This window comes from Plecotus auritus (genome assembly GCF_963455305.1).
Source record: "Plecotus auritus genome assembly, chromosome: 3".
In the NCBI taxonomy this organism is placed as follows: domain Eukaryota; kingdom Metazoa; phylum Chordata; class Mammalia; order Chiroptera; family Vespertilionidae; genus Plecotus; species Plecotus auritus.
The window spans coordinates 7,978,043-8,001,377 of NC_137772.1; the positions used below are offsets into that span (position 1 = coordinate 7,978,043).

The 23,335-nt window shown below is 47.5% G+C and overlaps 1 protein-coding gene across 17 annotated transcripts in view; it reads left to right on the top strand.

Annotated features, from left to right (window-relative positions):
• The window catches only part of TENM3 (teneurin transmembrane protein 3), a 1,236,272-nt gene that overhangs the window by 1,179,154 nt on the left and 33,783 nt on the right, over positions 1–23,335 (top strand). For 13 of the 17 annotated variants that reach the window (XM_080662244.1, XM_080662255.1, XM_080662257.1 and 10 more), the window contains 5 exons: positions 5,060–5,309; positions 6,506–6,526; positions 13,607–13,839; positions 14,984–15,138; positions 16,384–17,258. In XM_080662244.1, the coding sequence (XP_080518370.1) occupies positions 5,060–5,309; positions 6,506–6,526; positions 13,607–13,839; positions 14,984–15,138; positions 16,384–17,258 (1,534 nt within the window). The remainder of the gene's footprint in view (positions 1–5,059; positions 5,310–6,505; positions 6,527–13,606; positions 13,840–14,983; positions 15,139–16,383; positions 17,259–23,335) is intronic. The other 4 variants (XM_080662258.1, XM_080662259.1, XM_080662245.1 and 1 more) reach the window with 1 other exon arrangement.

Genomic DNA, 23,335 nt, shown 5'->3' on the forward strand with positions numbered 1-23,335 from the left:
GAAGAGGCTGAGCTGGTGCTGCATTGAAAGGCATCTTCACCACGGATTCGCCCAGGAGTGTCTTGTTCTACAGCAAGTCGCTGAGTCACTGATCCGAAGTGCTTTCTGAAGGTTTACCCAAAACAGAGAGAGGGAAGTTTTCTTTTAAAGAAAAGATAAAAATCTGTGTTACTTTTCCAAGATATTTTTAATAGATCCTAATCCTTAGTTAATTGGTCTGTTGAATTGTTTTTCAGTTCTTCTTAGAGTGTATTTGAGGAAAAAAATATTCTTGCACTCAAATTGGGTCACATATACTGTTATTTGACTTTTCAAATATTAGGGAAAAAATAAAAGAATAATCTGAGGGGGGGAAAAAAAGCAAGAATCCAGAATAAAACTTGTAGTAGACATTATGTAAAATACAAGTGAATATGCTTTGAAAAAAACATACTTTAGCTATCACAAAACAAAAGAAATAAATTAGTTGCAAAATTTGACCAGCTTAATTTTTTTTTTGACCAGCTTCATCTCATAAAGCATATAACTTACACTAAGCAAACTCTGTTGTCTTTACCTGTTGTCCACATGCTGGCTACAGTTCAGATCCTTTATAAATACTCTCTTGGAAGAGCAGGACCTTAAGGTACCTTATTCCAGACTCCCGTCCTGCCAGTAGCTCGAGAGATTTCAGCCTGATGACAGAGTCCTGCTTTGACTTTGCAGAGATTTGGGGGCAGTTCAGAATGAATTTAGCATCCAGTAGAACTAAATATTTGAGTGTGATTAATGGTCACTTTTTCAGATTAAGGTTGCTTTGATAGCCATTCTCTCTCTCTCTTTTTGAATGTATTCAATTTGGAGAGGATGCATTATAAACCTCCAAACATACTCAATCGAAGGCAGAGTCCAAGCCAGTGCTTGAAAATGCTGGTTGATACCTTCCCTCCAGCAGAGAACAGGACAGCAATCAACTGTAAGAAGTGGAACAGAACCGCCCTCACACCTTCCCCGTCGCAGATAGTCCTCGCTCTACTCCTCCTCCAGCTGTGTCCTGGGCAGGAAGTGGTAGTTCAGTTTGCACCTCAGAGGTTTGGGAGCCGAGCCGTGAGCTGGTGCCCCCTGCAGCACCGCTTTGGAGAAGTGCGCCTCTGCCTCCCGGCTGAGGAGGTGCTGCCTGCGTTCCTTCTCATCGCCGCGGTGGGCGGGGTTAGTTACACGGGCTTCAAGGTGGTCTTTCAGGATGCAGAGCCCCGTGCCAGCCATGCCGGTACCGCTCCTGATTCGGTGATTGAGATTCTGTTCCACACAATTTGGCAGATCGCTGTAGGCCTTCAGAAGTTCTTTACAAGCACAGCTAGGGGAACGCTGTCTCGATGCACCTTCATCATTGTGAGAACAGAGCGGGAAGTTAATGACCAGTTAGCCCAGGACAGTGGTCGGCAAACTGCGGCTCGCGAGTCGCGGTTTGCCGCTCTGCTGACTAATGAGTTTGCGAACCACTGACCTAGACTCTCGGTTCCAATAATTACAGGCTGTTGTTGTTCCTTGTGATTAAGCCCCTATCCCAGTGGTTGGCAAACTCATTAGTCAACAGAGTGGCAAACCGTGGCTCACGAGCCGCACGTGGCTCGCGAGCCGCGGTTTGCCGACCACTGGCCCAGGACTTCACCCAGGAGACTGTGAACCGGCAGGGAGACCGCAAGCCAAGAGCTCTGGGAAAGCCCACGCCTCTAACAGAATAACATATAGTTTGTTTTATTAAAACACCAGCTCAGATGTGAAAAGTGGACTGCTCAGGATCCTGCCCGCCAAAAGAAGAACGTTGTACATGATGAAATGTGCGTTAGTTTGAAATGCGAGGTGACCTATTTGTGGAGGGAAGTGAATGCGATTTGAAATGTTATCCAAGAACCGTTTGACAAGTGGTGGCTTTTCAAAGTGACATGTGTCTAATTGAATAAACCAAGTGATTTGCCATCATGACAAGGTGGGTGAGCGGAGAAAATAGATGAAGGAAGAAGGGAAGGCAGAAAGGCAGACACTGACAGGTGCCTGGGCAGGCTCCCTGCAGCATGGAACTGAACATTCTAGCGCTCATCTTTCTGGTCTGTCAGAGGAGAGGAGACTCGTGCTAGATCGTCGCTCAGGGAGTGACTGAACGAGGCAGGCGCAGGAGGGCGGGGCTGGCTCGGGGGATTCCTCTGGTGAAGAGGACAGCACTGGCTCTTAGAGGAAGTGGTAGTTCCATAGTTGTCAAATAGCATCATCACAGCAAGGAGGATCTTAGCTATCATTAACGTAGTCTTTAAATATGGAAGGCGAAAGGCATTTTATTTGTTGTTATGGTCTAGTCCAGCCGTGGGCAAACTACAGCCCGCGGGCCGGATCCAGCTGTTCTATCCGGTTCTCTTGCTCTCCCCTCCGCTCCTTTACTTTGAATTTATATTAGTTCACACAAACACTCCATCCATGCTTTTGTTCCGGCCCTCTGGTCCAGTTTAAGAACCCATTGTGGCCCTCGAGTCAAAAAGTTTTCCCACCCCTGGTCTAGTCTTATTTAGATTCCTTTTTCTTAACTATGAATAAACCTGTTTTTTCTCTCCTGATTTCCTTACGTGAGTTTGCTATGATTGTTACATCACCCAAATAGCAGAGCATTAAAAAAGTAATCTTAGAATCCTCCTAAAGTGTGCTGAACTCTAAGGGGAATGTCATTATTTTGATCTCTCCTTCACTTCAAAATTGTCCCAAAGTGAGAGGGAAAACATATTCTCTAAGATTTCCTGTTTGTACTTTCATGGGACTGATTCTTTTAACAGTTTGTCCTCTAAATATATATATACAGGCCGTCCTCGGGTTACGTCGGACTCCACGTACGTTGTTTCGTGGTTACGTTGCCATCTCCCATTTATTTATTAAAAAAGAAAAATAAAGTTCCATCATTTCAACGTATGTACATATGTGCTTTATGTTTTTTATTTACTTACCACAAGTAAAGGTCAGGAATTGTTATCTTTCTTTTAAGTTTTTTTTACTGTTTCATTTCATTACTGCTGTGTATGTGCTCCATGTGATTGACGTAGGTGCTTATGTAGGTGGGTTCCGACTTACGGCGAAAATCGCGTCACGTGGCACCGTAGGAACGGATCTCCGACGTAACCCAAGGACCTACTGTGTGTCTGTATATGCCTTGCAGTGTAGATCATTCAAGGAGTATAATATGTCCAGCTCGATCGTTAAAGCAGGTGGTGTATACAGATCACACATTGAGAGGGCCATGAGATCTGCACGGAACAGTGACAGCGGACAGCCCACCATGCATCAGCCCGACATGGAACCCTGGGTCTCTGTACAATCATGGTAACGGAACAGAATGAGAATCTCAGCTCAGCTCCTTTCTAACTAGGAAAATGCGTCATATTCATTTGGAATTTTTCTCACGTTTTCATTGAAGATCATAAAGGAGCAGGTTGGCATTTTGTCTTCTTAACATTATTTGCACTTCCGTGCCCTAAAGCAGAAGGCACTTTAAGTCATAACACACACACACACCCGCAGCAGTTTTCTTATGTTTGACGTTTTGAATAACTGGAGGTACATGCCTTCTTATATCAGACAAGAGTAAAAGCGAGGAGGATATTCTTTGACCGTGTAGTAGAATATTGCAGGTTTGCTATATACTTTCTAACATTCTTTTCCAAAAAGTATTTTTAACTTTTGTCAAAACCAATGATGGGCCCAGTTGGTTAGAGCATCATTCTGATACACCAAGGTTGCAAATTCAATCCCTAGTCAGAGCACATGCAAGAATCAACCAATGAATGCATCAATAAGTGGAACAACAAATCTCTGTCTCTCTCTCTCTCTCTCTCTCTCTTTTTCTCTCTCTCTCCCCAAATAAATAGATACCAATGATAAACTCTTAAGGAAGAAATCCATATTATATATTATGGTGCACTTTTTTTATTTTTTAGCAAACAAAATGAGTGTATTCGGGAATAGCAGAGGACTTGCAATACGGGACAAGCCAAATATGGCAAACGCTAGGCAAGTGCGGGAGGCGAGGGGCAGGTCAGCTGTTCTGAGCTTTAGGATTGAATCAGGGAAAGCTGTGGCGGCTTTTATTGGTTGGTGCTAGGGGGAAGGAGAGCCACGTCCTTCCGGCTGGCATCTGCAAGCTTTGGTGAGTGGTGCTCCTTTCGTCACCCCGACTCATCTTGATTTAGGGGTATTTGTTCATTCTCGGGCCGTTCTCTGTATCTGTGGGTTTGCTTGGGTTTGATTGTTGCTGTTATTTTTAAATCTCACATATAAGTGAGATACGGTGCACGCTGTTACGAACCGGATCCATTTCTAGTACTTTCAGCATCCTTTAACAGTCAGGGAAACACGCTGTCCCCTAAGGAACAGCATGGAGAGCCTGGGCCTCAGACTCGGCTGCACATTAGGGTCGTCTGGAGAACCTTCTAAAACCTCAGTGTCAAGGCTGCACCCCACACCAACAAGTCAGACTCTCCCGGGCGAGACCCAAGCTCGGGCGCCTACTGCTCCCTGTGCAGCCATGTCTCAGAACAACTGAGGAGGAGAATTGGGTTTTTACTCTTCCTTAGTAATCCTTTGTTTCTTTCACCAGACAGACTTTAAACTCCAACAGACAGCATTTTTTTATACATATATCCTATGTATCCTGTCATGCTATTTTCCCCTAGGGAATCAAATTGAGTTCTTTACGATAGAACTGGAAATAAAAGTTTTTCCAGCCCGGCCGGCGTGGCTCAGTGGTTGAATGTCGACCTATGAACCAGGAGGTCATAGTTCAATTCTCGGTCAGGAAACAGGCCCGGGTTGTGGGCTCCATCCCCAGTGTGGGGCGTGCAGGAGGCAGCCGATCCATGCTTCTCTCTCATCACTGATGTTTCTCTCTCTCCCTCTCCCTTCCTCTCTGAAATCAATAAAAATCTATTTTTTTTGAAGTGTTTCCAGCCCAACCGCAGTGGCACTCGGGATAGTCGGAGCTGTGGTGAGCCTGCTGGCTTCCATCTTTGCGCTGTGAGAACACGTGTTTCCTTTCTCCTAGGCATTCTGTACAAGGGGAACGGGGAGAACCAGTTCATCTCCCAGCAGCCCCCGGTGGTCAGCAGCATCATGGGCAACGGGCGCAGGCGCAGCATCTCCTGCCCCAGCTGCAACGGGCAGGCGGACGGGAACAAGCTGCTGGCCCCAGTGGCCTTGGCCTGTGGGATCGACGGCAGCCTGTACGTAGGGGATTTCAACTACGTTCGCCGGATATTCCCTTCTGGAAACGTGACAAGCGTTCTGGAACTAAGGTATGTCTTTCCTTAATTTGGGATTTTCATGAAAGCTAAGCATGCCTTCGTAAAAGGTCAGTCTAGTTGTCCTAATTTATTGATTTAAACATGCCTTCCCAATGTTTACAATTCTCCCTAGAAATGGAAGTTGGATTTTTTGTCACAAATCCCATCTAATAAATATGGAATATGCTAATTGACCCTCATGCAGTCGCAAAGATGGCGGCACCCACAGTCAATAAGGAGGGAATATGCTAATTGACTGTGCCACCCTCAAAGATGGTGGCACCCACAGCCAATAAGGAGGAAATATGTTAATTGACTGCCACACCCTCAAAGATGGTGGCGCCCGCAGCCATAAGATGGTGGTGCCCAGTCTCCACAGCCCCGCCAGGGCGCTTGCCTTTAGAGTCCCCCGTCCCCTCAGCCCGCCAACTGCCCAGGGCCAACCCGAGGTGCAGGCAAGCCTCGGATGGCAGCTGCCCAGCCACCCAGGGATGGCCCAAGGTGCAGGCAAGCCTCGGATGGCAGCCCCCCAGCCGCCCAGGGCTGCCCAAGGCTCAGGTAACCAGCGTCAGCCGAGGCTGGCGCTGCAGGCAGTGGCAGCAACAGAGGTGTCACGGGGCATCACCTTCCCCTGATTGCCGGGTCGCTTCCTGTCCCTGAGGGCTCCTGGACTGTTAGAGCAGGCAGGCCGGGCTGAGGGACCCCCCACCTCCAGTGCATGAATTTTCATGCACCAGGCCTCTAGTATATAAATAAGTATGAAGTCACCTAATCTATAAAATGTCTCACTGATTTTAGTTAATTTTCTGTTCTCCCAGACAATAAAAAACTACGATTTTTAAATCTCTTTAGTTGTCTTTAGAATAACCTTGTGCTATATATTGTTACTCTATTATTTCACAGTGAGTGAAATTAAGGCATACAATATTTTCGTACAATTATTTTCCTACGTTCTTAGCCATGATGCCAATAGTTAAAGTAACAAATTGTTGTCTCGGCTCTCTTCATTTCAGTGTGATCATCAAAATCATTCTATTCTGTAAGTTATTTGATGAGCCTTGACCTACACAATTAATTCCCAGTGATATTTCTGCTTACGTTGGCCATTTTCCATACAAATAACTAAAATCTCAGTATTCAACTCATTATATTTTAGAAACCTTTTCTAACTGTGCTTTTTTTCACCTCTTTTATCTGCTTCCACCAAGAAATAAAGATTTTAGACATAGGTAAGCTCCTTGCGTAAAGGCCGTTGTATATTTCAAATGTCCTTGCATTTCAATGTGATGCTCTGACCTTGTTTCATCATGAGAGAGGACACTCGGTATCACAGGCCATCTGAGGAAGTAAAACCACTTAATGAGCTAACGTCATGCGCCCTAGAGCAAATTACGTAATACGATCTGAAAACTATTTTCATGCCGATCCATGAAATTTTGTTACCAAAAATTATTATCATGAACATCTTCGTATAACAAAGAACATTTCTAAACTTCAGCTACTGACTCACAGCAGCCAAGCCTACTGAGCGGAACAAAAATGATGCGCGGTAGGGAGTTGAAGGAGAGTTGAGTTGGACCAACAGCCAGGGCAGATCCCGGTTTATTGGGCCCAAAGCTTATTCAGTGCAGGGCACTCTGTTCAAGAAAAAACATCTCCAAGTATCTTACTTGGGCAAGTTCTTCAAAACCTAAGATCGTGTGAACTGCTGCCGCAGGCGCTGCTGGGCTCGGAAGTCCTCCACGTGCGGGCTCCCCAGGGCTCACGCGTGAGTGACCTCCGGTGAATCCTCACTGTGCAGTTTCTGTTTCCCTAAGCCGAGAGAGTTACCAGATTCGAGTTGGAAGAAGTCATGTTTGCATTTCCTTACGGAGAAGGAGACTTCCTTCGAAGCCCGGGATGTATGTGGTTGAGCAGACACAGAGGCCCGGTTCCTCCGGTTCTGTCTGCCGTGGAGACTTAGCTGGAGATGCGCTGCGTAGGGACGCTTGACTGAACACTTCCCTCTGGGCAGCAGGAAAGGGGCAAAAACCGTGTTTAAAGTAAAACTGGCAAAAAGCAAGACCGCCAGGTCCAGCGAGGCCGTGCCAATACCTAAGGAATGGCATCGGGTGGGAAGATTGGCCGGGGGCTACCCGAGACCCTTGAGCGGGCTAAGTCCACGTGACCCTTCTCAGTGTCGTGTAGAGGTTGGCAACTAGGAAATAAACTCCACAGGGAACGGTGTGGCCATTGCATGCCGATGTGAGCAGGCGTGGGCCGGGCCCCCTGCAGATCCCCTGTGGGACTGTCGGCTCCGTCACGTGCCGAGATGAACACGGAGCTCCTCGAGGCTGTGCTGTGCTGTGAGAACCAGCAGAATGTCAGCACGGCGCTGGCCTTGCCTTCCTGGGGGCTGCGGAGGACAGAGGGGACACACACAGGCGTGTCTCCAACTGAACGTGGACGTGCCGGAGGCGAGACAGGAAAAACTAGCAAATGAGCGCCCTCTTCACAAGCCGCCTGCTGCCTGCCAGGCCCGGGGCAGGCATTCCACACGCCACTGCAGAGCCACCCACCGTCCTCGGGGTGCACGCTAGGTTCCTGAGACTCGGGGAGGGGGCGCCTGTCTTTCCCAAGATACAGACTAAGAAGTGGGGGACAGGGGTTTGAACCACTCCAAAGAGCGTGTGCTCCCCCCTGCACCACGGCCCGTTTCTATGGGCCCAAATGGCTAGGTTTCTCTGGGGTAATTTCTTGGGTCTTCAAAAGGCTAGATGGATTTCATAATCATTTGACAAATTCATCAGCAGTCTAACCTCTTTCTCTGGACAAAGTCCATGTGGATAGAGCTACGTATTATTAACAACACTTTAATAATGACCCCGTGATGCCCTAACTCGCGGTGGTTGGTGGTGATGCGCCTGGTCCTTCTCTCATGATGCTCCGAGCCTTCCTCCTCTGCACGTTATCCCGGCCCCGTTCATGCCCCTGCCTGTTTCCTTCGTGTGCCTGCATGGAAAGTACACTGTTCGGGTTTTATATTGATGTCCTTCTTTACTCAATCGATGTGAACTCATCACGTAACCACTTTGACAAGTAATAGTAGAAGACGAAGTCCATGCTCTCAGGCCTCTGAATCACGTAGGGGAAGCAAGATATAGATGTAACAGACCAAGTATTTCCGTATCATTCTTTGACACTTCATCACATCCACGGCTCGTGCGGAGAGAGCAGTTCTGGGGAGGAAGAGGGTACTGGGAGGGTGAGTGTGGTGAGGGACAGTTTCCTTGCGGGGTTGGTATTTGATGTAAGTCAATAAATGTAGTCTGGCCCTAGCCGGTTTGGCTCAGTGGATAGAGCATCGGCCCTCGGACTGAAGGGTCCGATTCCAGTCAGGGGCATGTACCTGGATTGTGGGTTCACTCCTTGGAGCCCCTGGTCCTAGTGTGTGGGAGGCAACCACCAATATGTCTCTCTCACATCGATGTTTCTCTCTGTCTCTTCCCCCTTTCTTCCACTGTCTCTTAAAGTCAATGGGAAAATATCCTCGGGTGAGGATTAACAACAACAAAAAAAGAAGTCTTAAATAGAACAGCCAGAAGAAAGGAGGGGGGAGTCCTGAAGCAAGAATAGAGAGCAAGTGAAGTTAACTGGGGTCTGGGAAAGAGACGAACAAGACATGTCTTGGGGGACTCGGACCCACCTGAATCTGAGCAGGGGACTCACGTTGGCAATAATGAGGGAGACGGGGACAGGCAGGTAAGGGCAGGTTGCCGAGGGCCTGAGCGCCCTCAGGAATTGTTCTCCTCTCAGAGGATAGCAGAGATGGTGGGGACCCTTTCCTGACCTTGAACGAGATGGCGGCATACTCAAGGCAGCCTTCCAGGAAGATTGGTTCAGTCTGGTGTCAGTGGTCAGGGTGGCTTGGTGATGAGTTAGAGAACTAGGAGATGCTAGGTGCCTACACTAGTATGGCTGTCATGAAGGAAATCAACCAATGAAATAAAGAAATGAAGGGAATGGACACTGTATATGGGCGATAAGGAACAGGGAGATGTAGAAACTATCCAAGGTTTTTGAGCCCAAGTCATCCAATGATAAATCATTGACAAGAATAGGAATTCCACTTGCTTAATAAGTAGTCAATCAAAATTGACACTTGATTAATTAGCTAATTAATTAATCAAAGCCAGGATATTGGAGCTCATTGGAGCTTCTTAATTTAGCTTTAAAAATTAAAATTCTCTTCAGATGCTTCTTCCTATTTGTCTACCTAGACCATTTTCCTCGTATAGCTGAGGGGATACTGCCTGGTGGGGTCCCCTGGCTTGACCATCCCCCTCTTTCCTGGCTAGCGTAAAAGTCACGAAAGACTTAGGAGTAGGTGACCAGAAAAAAAATAAATTGAAAAATGTGTCAACATCTATAAAAACGAATGGTGTAGTCAGTTGTTAATAATTAACTAAAATATAAAAATGCATGCTTCTGGTCTTCTTATGATGTTTCATATACTATCAGCCATCTCATTAATTGCACTAGTGGGGGAACTAATTAATATGAATGTTAAATGATAAATATAAAAACACAGTCTTATTATTTTAAAATTTGGAATATTTCCGCATACTGAAGTTAGTAAGTACTGCCAGGCTATTATATCAAATAAAAGTTCCTAGCTATGCTCTAATGAATAAATAGATATAAATACTCCCCCCATCAACATGTTAAATTTTTTATATGGGTGGGAGCTTCTGAGATGCTTAAAAGATAAGTTTCTCTTAAATATGCTAAAATTTCTCTGTAGGATGCTTGTAGTTTTCATCTGCTAACAAAACCTTTTTGCAGATAGTAAATTTTAGCTCACCTCTATTACAATTCTTAAAAATTCTGAAGTAAAGGAACTTAAATTTATTGACACCAACCAAAGCCAGGGGGCATTTCAGTATGTAGGGACTAAAAATCAACCTTGTGGATTTTATATTGCCATTAAAAGATAAAAGGACGCATTAGTCACCGGTCTGTGAATCGGAATCAATTAAAGTTTAGATACAAATTATAAAACCACACTTTTTATCAGCTTCACATGTAAGGCACAAAGCAGGCCCAGAATGTCACCCAAACTTCTGCTTTCGATGATCTCAACCAGGCATCCTCAAACTACGGCCCGCGGGCCACATGTGGCCTGCCGAGGACATTTATCCGGCCCGCCAGGTGCCGCTGCCTGTCCTGCTTAGCAGCCGACTCGTCCCGGGTCCGCAGTGCGCATAGGAATTTGTTCATAGTTGTTTTTTTTTAAAAACTATAGTCCGGCCCTCCAACGGTCTGAGGGACAGTGAACTGGCCCCCTGTTTAAAAAGTTTGAGGACCCCTGAAACGGTCGTGCGGTAGCCAGGAAACAGGCGGTTCCCAAGGCTATCCACCGTTTCCGACTAAGCAGGTAACAGTGCTAATAATGCCGGTGCGTAGCCTGCTCTTGGCTGATGTTTCTCTAGTCCAAGAGGTTGAATTATGGCCAAATGAATGAGCAAATCTAGTCTGCATTTCCCCCTGGGCCTGGGTCCAATGGAACAAGACCACAGAGATGGCTGGTAATGATGATAACCCAGGCGATTTGGGGTGAGTTAAGAACCAAGGTGTGCAAAATGCTAAAAGGTCTAAACCTGACCTCAGTTTCTCGGATGTTGCTTTTCTTAGTGAGGAACTTACTGCAAATGGGAACCTTTCTGGAATGGGGGCCTCAGTCACTCCCGGGGAGTCACCATGCCCCTCCCGCCGACAGGTTCCAGCCGTCCGCCGCCAGCGCTGTTGCCAGGCAGTGTTTCTGCACGAGATCAATGACTGATCTAAACACGCCCCACCATCGGTGCCCACACACCAGCTGTCAGAAAGCCCGGGCATCCGTGGGTGTCCTTGAACCCCAGGCCCAGCACAGATGACCAAGAGCCTCCTGCCACCGGTCTGGCAACAAAATGGTCCAAGCCCGAGTTTGTTTTTTTCTTTTGGTGCAGCAGGAACAAACCCCCCTCCTCCTGGAGGGGCCGGCTCTGAGCAGCCCGCTCTGCTGTTCCAGGCTGCCCTGCAGGGGGTCATCCAGTCCACCCCCGCCCTTCTGTGGGACAGTTGCTCTGCCCGGGTCACATGTTCCTCCAGGGTTGTTCTGGGTAACGGCCTTGTGCCGAGTTAGAGCTTTCCTGGGCAGACACGGTGAAAGCCATCAGCCTGTGCTGCTTGATGAGACATGTCCATCTTCAGAGCAGGAGATGCAACAGCAGGCCACGCTGCATTCTCTCATCCCTGTCCTACTGGGTGAAACCGGTGCCGAGACAGTCACAGCGGATGGCGTGAATGTCCGTCCGTGATTTTTGCACCAGGAACGGTCATGTCCCGTCGCTAAAGGCGGTGCCACTGCTGCTCCAGCCGCAGCTCCAACACCCGTTGTTTTTTCTCAGATTGAGAGACATCATCTCAAAGCAGGCATCACTCGTGTGTCTTTCCCAACGGGACCACACTGACGGTTCACAGTGGACGTTGTCAAAGGGTCGGCATTGTCTCCGCCCTTTCTGCTGTTGCAACAGCAGGATTAAGGGAACAGATCTGGACCTGTCCAAGTTTAGGTCATTCCTTTTTTTCTTTCCAAGATTTTCAGAAGGCAAATCATATGTTAGTTAACACTGAAGAGCACTACAAAGCAACTGACACATTGCCATGTACGAGGAGCTGGGACACAAGCAGATAGGGGGATAGCTCATGCTTCTGAGTGTGAATTGTGTGCTAGGCCACGTTCTGAGCATTTTACATGGATTACTCCGTGCAGCACATGGAATATGGATTATTATCACCGCCATTGCCGGTGAGGAATCTGAGGCATGGAGAAGCTAGGTTACTTGTTCAAGCTCACACAGTTTGTGATGAAGTGAGGTTCAAACCCAGGCAACCTGGTCCAGAAGTCATGCTCATAGATGTACAGCTGACAAGAAAATAACTCTGTGTGTGTGTGTGTGGAGAGAGAGAGAGGGAGGGAGAGAGAGAGAGAATGAGAAGCAGTAAGACCAAGTTTGTCAGCAGGAGACACATGGAACCCGGTGGATTCCTACCTGTGGACATCTTTGTTCCGACTCCCAGTCACTGACACTCTTGAGAATTTTTTCCCCAGAGGCCGTATTTGCACACAGTACAAAATTACATTAATTCTAAGAATGTGGGGCTGGGTGTTTGTAGGGAGCTGCCAGAATTAGTCCATTTGTTTATGATGTCGGTCTTACCATTTTTCACTATAATAATAAAAGTGTAATATGCTAATTAGACAGGACAGCCAGACGACCTTCCGGACGTCCTTCTAGATGACCTTCCGGACAAAGCCAGGGCTGCGAGGGCCGAGGCAGAGGCAGCCGCTGCAGCAGCGGGGCCGAGCCCCTTGCACGAATTTCATGTGTCGGGCCTCTCGTAGGACATAAAGTAGTTCATGTTTGCACTAGCTAATAGTTCTGAAACCGACTTTGCCAGATTGCAATAGTGCAACCAAGACAGACATGCTATGGTTTTTCAGGGGTGGCTGCTCTTTGGTTGGGTTTTGTGGGGAGAAAAGAGGAGAATCCCCCGTGATGAGGTGCAGGTGAAATTGAAGGTGTATTGACTTCACGGGAGAGTCTGAGAGCTTTGTGCCTGTCACTCGAGGGCGATTTTTTAATGGCTTTGCACCAAACCACAAAGATTTAGAGAACTTGCGTCTGTCTTTTAAGCAAGAAGCAGATCATCTTCTAAAGGTAATTATTTTTAAGATGGGAAGGAAGGAACATTCATGTCAGAAGTTGCTACCAGTTCTTTTTTTTTTTAACATATTTTTATTGAAGTCAGAGAGGAAGGGAGAGGGAGAGAGAGATAGAAACATCCATGATGAGAGAGAATCATTGATCAGCTGCCTCCTGCACTCCCGCACTGGGGATCAAGCCTGCAACCGGGCATGTGCCCTTGACCGGGAATCAAACCATGACCTCCTGGTTCATAGGTCATTGCTCAACCACTGAGCCACGCCGGCTGGGCTGCTACCAAGTCTCTCCTGGAGGTCATTGTGAGTACGCTGCTCATCTTCAGGTCTTTGGTACTGACTGCAGGTTACATTGTTGCCCGTGGTGGGCTGTTTTGTTACGGTGTTGCCCGTGGTGGGCTGTTTTGTTACAGTGTTGCCCGTAGTGGGCTGTTTTGTTACAGTGTTGCCCGTGGTGGGCTGTTTTGTTACAGTGTTGCCCATGGTGGGCTGTTTTGCTCTTTCTCTGCGTGTTAGGAGTAACTCCCCATACATGGTGGGGCTCACGTATGATCCTTTCTTACAGCAGCAACCCAGCTCATAGATACTACCTGGCCACCGACCCTGTCACCGGGGACTTGTACGTTTCGGATACCAACACCCGCAGGATTTATCGCCCCAAGTCACTGACGGGGGCGAAGGACTTGACGAAAAATGCTGATGTGGTCGCAGGGACAGGGGAGCAATGCCTGCCCTTCGATGAAGCCAGATGTGGGGACGGGGGCAAGGCTGTGGAGGCGACACTCATGAGTCCCAAAGGTACCGACATTTACCAATCTGGGGATTTCCTTCTGTTTAAAAAAATAAAATAAAAAGGTAGGCAATCCACTTAGTGCGGGATGGGGGGGGGGCGGGACCCAGGCTCACCGCTGAGTCTCAGGTTTCACCCTCAGCTCTGTCTGGGAGGCTGTTGCACACCCAGCGTTTGTAAAAGCCGTTGAACTTGAACGTGAGCCTGCTAGAATCTCAAGCTGATGTTACAGTAAATATTAGGTTCTTGGCAATTTTTTATTGTCATACCATTTTTTTCAATGTTGCCAAGAATAAAGCAGCCACTGTTATTCAGTCACATCCCATTAAATGTCAAGGAAGTGCCCAAATTCTTTCATTGTCCTGGAATTTCTTTCTCATGAATGAGTCCCAGGCCTCTTTGAAAACCACCACTAAACAGCCCCATTAGCCCGCACCCCGTTTGGAGCTGTTAGACTTTAGTTTCTATGCCCTGGGAAAAATGCTTGCTGGGAGGAATTTCTGGAGAGAACAAGAGCTTGAATTCTATGTGATGGAGGTTTCTAGCTTTTAAGCCCGTTGGGACCGACTCCTGGTTCATGTATTATGCCATTCATTACGGTGTTTTGGGTTGAGGGCTCTATTTCTTTTCATTATAGCTAGCAACTGTTTTGTGAACAGTGACTGGAAAAAGTATTTGCTGTACTGAATTATTCATAATAGCCAATTTCATTGTAGCAAGGTCAACAGAATGCTCACCTTGGCTCGCATCTATTTTCATTGGACTGTGCTAGTTACTGTAAGCTCAGTGTGACTGAATTTGACCTATTTCTATAATTTATAGACAACATTATACAGACATTATAGTTTTATATTTAACACCCACGTTATAGTCTTATGTTTAATGCCCAAGCACTGTGTATATGTTTCACACACCAAGTGGGAATTCTCACAAAGGTGGGTTATTTCTTTGTTACCACTTACATGCATTTGTATTGTGGACACACCTATGTTGGGTTTTTCCTGATGTGTTTGCAATCTACTGTCTTACCTGCGACCTGCCGCCCACGTTATCACTGGGGTGAGCTATTGAGTTTAGTGATGGGACTAAATGTTGAATCAAATGTTGAACCTTTTTGGAAAACTTACTAACCCTTGCTTCTCTTGGATCAAGGAATGGCAATTGATAAGAATGGATTGATCTACTTCGTTGATGGAACCATGATCAGAAAAGTTGATCAAAACGGAATCATCTCGACCCTCCTGGGCTCTAATGACCTGACGTCAGCCAGACCTTTAACCTGTGACACGAGCATGCACATCAGCCAGGTAGTTCCGACTCAGCTAAACGGTTTCTGTTCTCGGGGGCCTCACTTGCTGAGTCAGCAGGCTGTGACAGCACCGTGTCACACTGCCAGTATCATGGCTGGCAGTGCTGTGATAAAGCGGTCCTGTTTAAGTGTATCTTAGGAGCTAATAAAAAATTATTTTCTTTTTTAATATTTTCTTTTATTATTTCAGAGGGGAAGAAAGAGGGAGAGTGAGATAGGAAGAGGGAGAACCGATCAATGATGAGAGAGAATCATTGATCGGCTGCCTCCTGCACGCTCCACACTGGGGATGGAGCCCACAACCCGGGCATGTGCCCTGACCAGGGATCAAACAGTGACCTCCTGGTTCATAGGTCAATACTCAACCACTGAGCTGCGCTGGCCGGGCAAAAGTTACTTCCTTCTATAGTTCTGCATTTGATGAATTCAATGAGATACAGAATAATTACAACTAAGAAATGCTAAGCATTTGTAATAAAATACCAGTAAAGTAGCAGCATGCAGAGATTCCAAAAAGAACAAAACCGCCGAAACCGGTTTGGCTCAGTGGATAGAGCGTCGGCCTGCGGACTGAAGGGTCCCGGGTTCGATTCCGGTCAAGGGCATGTACCTTGGTTGCGGGCACATCCCCAGTGGGAGGTGTGCAGGAGGCAGCTGATCGATGTTTCTCTCTCATCGATGTTTCTAGCTCTCTATCCCTCTCCCTTCCTCTCTGTAAAATATCAATAAAATATATTTTTTAAAAAAAAAGAACAAAACCACTTAAACCTGGAATCTTTTTATTGTACCACCTCCTTCGGCAGTAGAGAGAGCCCTCTGTTGGCCCCAAGGGACTTACATGTAGAGTTAGGACTTTACTGTGGGCCTTACTGGATATACAGTAGAACCTGAATGTATTTACGAGGTAGCAAGCCTGCCGTTTGCTGGTTATTACTGCTAACGGAAACATCTGTGTTCATACCTCATTGATATCTATTAACTCTCTATTTAGAGGCTCATCAGCTATTTGGCTGTATCGTGCAAATCTTTCAATAAGCCGCATTTTTTAAATAAAATGCTGTTCCCTACACTTGTGTTCATGCACACTTTTCAAGTTTATTTTACTGTAGCCGTTCAAAAGACAACTTGAAAACAGCTTCTCAAATTAAGGGTAATTTTCCCAAACCGTCTCATTTACTCTTCTGGCAACTTAACTGCAGTGCAGCCGCTGACTAACCAGACCGTTTCTGTTTTATGTACGAAGGTGCGTCTGGAGTGGCCCACCGACCTCGCCATTAACCCCATGGACAACTCCATCTACGTGCTGGACAACAACGTGGTCCTGCAGATCACGGAGAACCGCCAGGTGCGCATCGCCGCCGGGCGGCCCATGCACTGCCAGGTCCCGGGGGTGGAGTACTCCGTGGGCAAGCACGCGGTCCAGACGACGCTGGAATCCGCCACGGCCATCGCCGTGTCCTACAGCGGGGTCCTGTACATCACGGAAACCGATGAAAAGAAAATCAACCGCATACGGCAGGTCACGACCGACGGGGAGATCTCCTTGGTTGCTGGGATACCGTCCGAGTGTGACTGCAAAAACGACGCCAACTGTGACTGCTATCAGACGGGCGATGGCTATGCCAAAGATGCCAAACTCAGTGCCCCGTCGTCCCTCGCTGCTTCTCCGGATGGCACCCTGTATATAGCGGATCTGGGGAACATCCGCATCCGGGCGGTGTCCAAGAATAAGCCTTTACTCAACTCCATGAACTTTTACGAAGTTGCCTCCCCGACCGATCAGGAGCTCTACATCTTCGACATCAACGGCACTCACCAGTACACTGTGAGCCTGGTCACGGGGGACTACCTGTACAACTTCAGCTACAGCAATGACAATGACATCACCGCCGTGACCGACAGCAACGGCAACACCCTCCGGATAAGGCGGGACCCCAACCGGATGCCGGTCCGAGTGGTGTCTCCGGACAACCAGGTGATATGGCTGACCATAGGCACCAACGGGTGTCTGAAAAGCATGACAGCGCAAGGGCTGGAGTTGGTTTTGTTCACTTACCACGGCAACAGTGGCCTGTTAGCCACCAAAAGCGATGAAACCGGATGGACAACATTCTTTGAGTAAGTACATCAGAATGATGCTTGGAGGATGCAATATTGTGATCTGATATAAAATAGTACTACCTTAAAGGGATCCAGGTTTGGGGGAGCCTGGAGCCTCTAACGGGGGTCCTCAAACTTTTTAAACGGGGGGCCAGTTCACTGTCCCTCGGACCGTTGGAGGGCCGGACTATAGTTTAAAAAAAAAACTATGAACAAATTCCTATGCGCACTGCGGGCCCAGGACGCGTCGGCTGCTAAGCAGGACAGGCAGCGGCACCCGGTGGGCCGGATCATTGTCCTCGGCGGGCCGCATGTGGCCCGCGGGCCGTAGTTTGAGGACCCCTGCTCTAGAATGTGGGCTCCTCCTTTCTAAAAAAGAAGACAAAAGGGACTCAGGGCCTTGGAAGGAAGCCGTGCTATAGTGGGACGCCCCCAAGCCCACGTTCCATTAGCAGAGGGAAGGCCACTCCTGCCTGAGCTGTCACTTTCCGGCGTGCAGCCCCAATATATTAGCAGTAGGCCTTGCCAGCGCATACTACAGCCTTGGTTTTAGGCCTAACCCTGTGGGTTTACATTTGCCCCTGTGGTAAGGCTATTGTGACTGTCACTGAAGAGGAACTTTAAAAACATTTGCAATGAACTTAGCTGATGAGTGCATCAGTACTATAAGTAGTATTCTTTTTTTTTTCTTTTCTTTTTCAATCATAGTTGACATACAATACTATATTAGCTTCAGGTGTACAACATAGTGATTCAACCTTTATAGCTTACAAAGTGATTACTCTAAGTCCAATACCCATCTCTCAGCCTACATAGTTATTACAATACTATTGACTATATTCCCTATGCTGTACTGCACATCCCCATATTTATTTTTATAACTGCCAATCTATACTTCTTAATCCCTCCACCTTTTTCACTCGGCCCTCCAACCACCACCCCCCTTCCATCTGGCAAACATCAACGTGTTTTCTGTATCTATAGGTTTGTTTCTATTTTGTTTGTTTTGTCTTTTGGATTCCACACATAAGTGAAGTCATGTAGTATGTGTCTCTCTCTGTCTGACTTGTATCACTTAGCATAATACCCTCTAGGTCCATCCATGTTGTCACAAATGGCAAGCTTTCATTTTTTATGGCTGAGTGATGTATATGTATACCCATTGTGTACATGTATCACATCTTCTTTATTCATGCGTCTGCTGATGTACACTTAGGTTGCTTCCGTATCTTGGCTATTGTTAATAATGCTGCAATTAACCTAGGGTTGCTTATATCTTTTCAAATTAGTGCTTTGGATTTTTTTTGTAAGTACTCAGAAGTGTTATTGCTGGGTCTTACAGTAGTTCTACATTTAATTTTTTAGGAACCTCTATACCAAGCATGTCAAACTCGTGGCCAGCAGGCTGCATGCATGCGGTCCGCCAGCCGCCAGTTTAACATGCTTCCATACTGTTCTCCAATTTACGTTCCCACCAATAGTGCACGGGGTTTCCTTTTCTCCACATTTTCACCAGCACTTGTTGATTGTTGATTTGTTGATGACACCATTCTGACAGGTGTGGTTTTAATTTACGTTCGCCTGATGATTAGTGATGTTGAGCATCTTTTCATATACCTGTGGGTCATCTGTATGTCCTCTTTGGAGAAGTGTCTATTCAGGTCCTCTGCCCACACACATTAGTCTTATCAAATAGAAGAGCTTAACTTTTTATAATCAGTTACTATAGAGTCTAACTGCTGAAAAGAACCTGACCACTAAATGCAAATCAGGAATTGCTGGTCGCTCTGAAAGCATATGGAAAAGTAGGCCCATCTAGCCGGCATCCTTCCCAGCATGTGGAATAGTGGCCTGACATGTATTGTGTGGGGAACGCACGTGTAAAATCATTTTCGTTCCTTGCTCACTGCACAAACGGCAAGGGGGAATTAGGTGTACAGAAGTGGCATGTTGACAAATGCAGCACTGAGTTTCTCAGTGTGGTCTTTATCATGAGATGCTGAAGCAGAACTGTTTTCTGTAGGAACACACCTCTAAAATTATAGTAAAATTCAGGAGAGAAACCAAGATGGCGGCATAGGTAAACACCTAAACTGCTGCCTCGCACAACAATTTAGAAACTACAACTAAAAGACAAAACGGACATCATCCAGAACAACAGGAAGGCTGGCTGAGTGGAAATTCTACAACTAGAAGGAAAGAGAAAAGTACACTGAGACTCAGAGGAGCTGCAGGAGGCAGAGGTACTGAGACGCACGTGCGTGGAGAGGACTGGCAAATGAGTGCGCTGCTGGCTTTCTCAAGCGGGAGGGAGACAAAAGCTCCCAACAGCTCTGAACTCCATTTACGGGCGAGACTCTGAGGACCCAGAGTCATAAAGGGTGAAACTGGACTGTCAGGAAAGAGAAAAGCACACTGAGACTCAGAGGAACTGCAGAAGGCAGAGGTACCCAGGCGCGCGTGGAGAGGTGGGCAACAGAGTACGCGGCTGGCTTTCTCAAGTGGGAGGGAGACAAAAGCTCCTGACTGCTCTGAACTCCAGTTCCAGGAGAGACTCTGGGGACCCAGACTCATTCGGGGAGAAAATGGACTGTCTGGCAGCGGGCAGAACTCGAGGGCGTTTTTCTCTCAGAGGTGCTTGCAGCGATTACCACGGGACACTGAGACCCAGGGGCCTATTAGGACAGGGCTGACGGGAAACCAATGCTGTCTGCTCTGCCCTGAGACTCCGCCCCATCCAAGCTGAGCACAGAGGCTTTTGCAAGTCTTATCTCATAAGGGTGTCTCCAGCACAGAAGTTCTCCCAGTGTAGACACAGCTGATCCTCACAGCCTATTGGCCTGGAGGTCAATTCCTCCCACTGATACCAACAACAATCAAGGCTTAACTACAACAAGACTGTGCACACAGCCCACAAAGGGGTGCACCAAGGGTGTCCACCTCAGGTAACTGGGGAGGCTGAGCCACTGGGCCCTAGAGGACACCTAGCACACAAAGCCACTCTATCAACTCAAGGAAGCAGCCAAAATGTGGAGACAAAGAAACAGATCACAAATGAAAGAAATGGAGGAAAGCAAACAACTGGATATAGAGTTCAAAACCACGGTTATAAGGTTTTTCCAGAATTTTCTAGAAAAGGCCAATAAATTTAGCGAGACCCTCGAGGATATGAAAAAGGGCCAACTAGAAATTAAGCATACACTGAATGAAATAAAAAATATATTATACAGAGATCTAACAGCACACTAGAGAATCGCAAGAATCAAGTCAAAGATTTGAAATACAAAGAAGCAAAAAACACTCAACCAGAAAAGCAAAAAGAAAAAAGAATCCAAAAATATGAAGATAGTGTAAGGAGCCTCTGGGACAACCTCAAGCGTACCAACATCAGAATTATGGGGGTGCCAGAAGAAGAGAGAGAGCAAGATACTGAAAACCTATTTGAAGAAATAATGACCGAAAACTTCCCCCACCTGGTGAAAGAAATAGACTTACAAGTCCAGGAAGCGCACAGAACCCCAAACGAAAGGAATCCAAAGAGGACCACACCAAGACACATCATAATTAAAATGCCAAGAGCAAAAGATAGAGAATATTAAAAGCAGCAAGAGAAAAACAGTTAGTTACCTACAAGGGAGCACCCATACAACTGTCAGCGGATTTCTCAACAGAAACTATGCAGGCCAGATGGGAGTGGCAAGAAATATTCAAAGTGATGAATAGCAAAAACCTACAACCAAGATTACTCTACCCAGCAAAGCTATCATTCAGAATTGAAGGTCAGATAACGAGCTTTACAGATAAGAAAAAGTTAAAGGAGTTCATCAACACCAAACCAGTATTATATGAAATGCTGAAAAGTATTCTTTAAGAAGAGAAAGAAGAAAAAGTTAAAGATAAAAATTATGAACAACAAATACATCTCTATCAATAAGTGAATCTAAAAATCTAGTGAATAAAAAAATCTGATGAACAGAATAAACTGGTGAATATAATAGAATCAGGGACATAGAAAGAGAGTGGACTGACAATCCTCGGGGGGAAAGGGGTGTGGGGGTGCGGGAAGAGACTGGACAAAAATTGTACACCTATGGATGAGGACAGTCGGAGGGGGGGGGGGGCAAGGGCAGAGGGTGGGGGTGGGGTGGGAACCGGGTGGAGCGGAGCTATGGGGGGAAAAAAGAGAAACAATTGTAATCTGAACAATAAAGATTTATTAAATTTAAAAAATAAATAAATAAAAACAAAAAATAAAAAATAAATAAAATTATAGTAAAATTCAGTAGGAGAAATGATCCAGTATACAAATATGTTCCGCACAGCTTCTCTAGTGGGTCTTACATGTAAAGCATAGTCCCACAGCAGCTCAAATTGCTTTTCTTTTTCTTTTAAATATGTTTCATTTATTTCAGAGAGAGGAAGAGGGAGGCAGAGAGAGTTAGAAACATCAGTGATGAGAGAGAATCACTGATGGGCAGCCTCCTGTATACCCCCTCCTGGGGGTCGAGCCTGCAACCCAGACCCCGAACCTGCAACCTGGGCATGTGCCCTGACCGGGAATTGAGCCGTGACCTTTGGGTTCATGGGTCAGTGCCCAACCACTGAGCCACACCAGCTGGGCTGCTTTCTTCTTTGACAAACGCCCCTTTAGTAAAATGCACGTTCCCAGCAGCTTGATTTTGTCGGGAACAAACCTTCCCACTGAATTACATTAGAAATTTAGGACTGCAATAGGAAAGGAATAAATTGGAGTTATAGAATGGTGCTATTGTGCCCCGTTTTCAAAGGGATACCAGGCTATATTGCCGACGGCGGGGGTTGGGGGAGATAACAGAAAGAGTGTTCCCGTCAGGGGAGGCTGGGCAGGAGAGCTTCTGGGATCCTAAGACCTTCGGGAAGCGGTGGTGCCGAGGGGTTCAACTTGGGGGAAAGCAGGGGGGATGCAGTCCAGGACGCAGGCCCGCTCTGCGGACCATGTTTGAAGTGTCATTGGCTCCCAGGCCTTCACGCTGCACAGCAGTTTTCCGTGTGGCCACCACTGACACAGGAACGTCTTGCCGCAGTCACAGGGGTCCTCCTAGGGCCTGCAACGCTGGAGAGGGAGAGACTCCATCGGTGGAGTTAGTATAAACAGGAAGATCGCACCTGCTGAAGACGTGTCATTCACAAAGGTCACACCCAACGCGACACCACAGCTCTTAGGGCTGGGTGCACCGGAAGCACAGCCAGGGCCGGGTCCCGGGCAATAGGGTACATCATCTCACAGAGAACGGCGTTGCCCGGCTCGCTGCTGCTGCCCCCAGAAATACCAGGTGTGGGCGCGGGGGAGGTCCGTGTCTGGGTAGAGAAGTCGGCCGGGGAGAGCCGCGTTCCGGCTGGTCTGGGCGTGGTGCCCCGGGTGAGGGGGGGGGGCAGGTTTGCTACCCGGGACCTGGAACGCGTGGAGCTTCCCGTGTGTGGGGCTGCGTGTGATGGTGTGTGCGCTGCCTTCGCGTTCACAGCCAACAGCTGCGTGCCCGCCTTTGCACGTGTGTGCAGGTGTGCGTGGGCCTCGGCCTGCTCGTCCGGGTGCTTTGCGGCCCCTCCTTCAGGCCTAGCCATTCCGGAACGAGCTTCCGGACCGTTTCTTTAGAACGAGTTAGCTCTGCACCCGTGGCTCCCGCTGGCACAGCCCTGAGACAGTCTCAGAAAGGATCTCAGCGGAGGGGAGACAGGCGGTGAAGAGGCTCTGCCCCACACCGGGCAGGTGCCGACCGCGCAGGTCGTTCGGGAAACCCGACGGCAGTCGTTCGGCAAACCAGGCCCACGGGTCCACTCGCGTTGCTGCTGCCTCCCGCCGGCCGTGGGGACCATGCTGTGTTCTCCTTGTGTGTGCGCTGCGGCAACAGCGTGCTGTTAGCAAATGATAGGGCATCTTCCCCCAGACAGAACTGAGGGCGTCGCCTTTCCTTAGACCAGTGGTCGGCAAACTGTGCGGCTCGCTTGCCGTTCTGTTGACTAATGAGTTTGCCGACCACTGCCTTAGACAGACGCCGACATCCAGCCCCCAGGGTGCAACGTCCACACCACGTCTCATTGTTCTTTCTGCCAAAGCT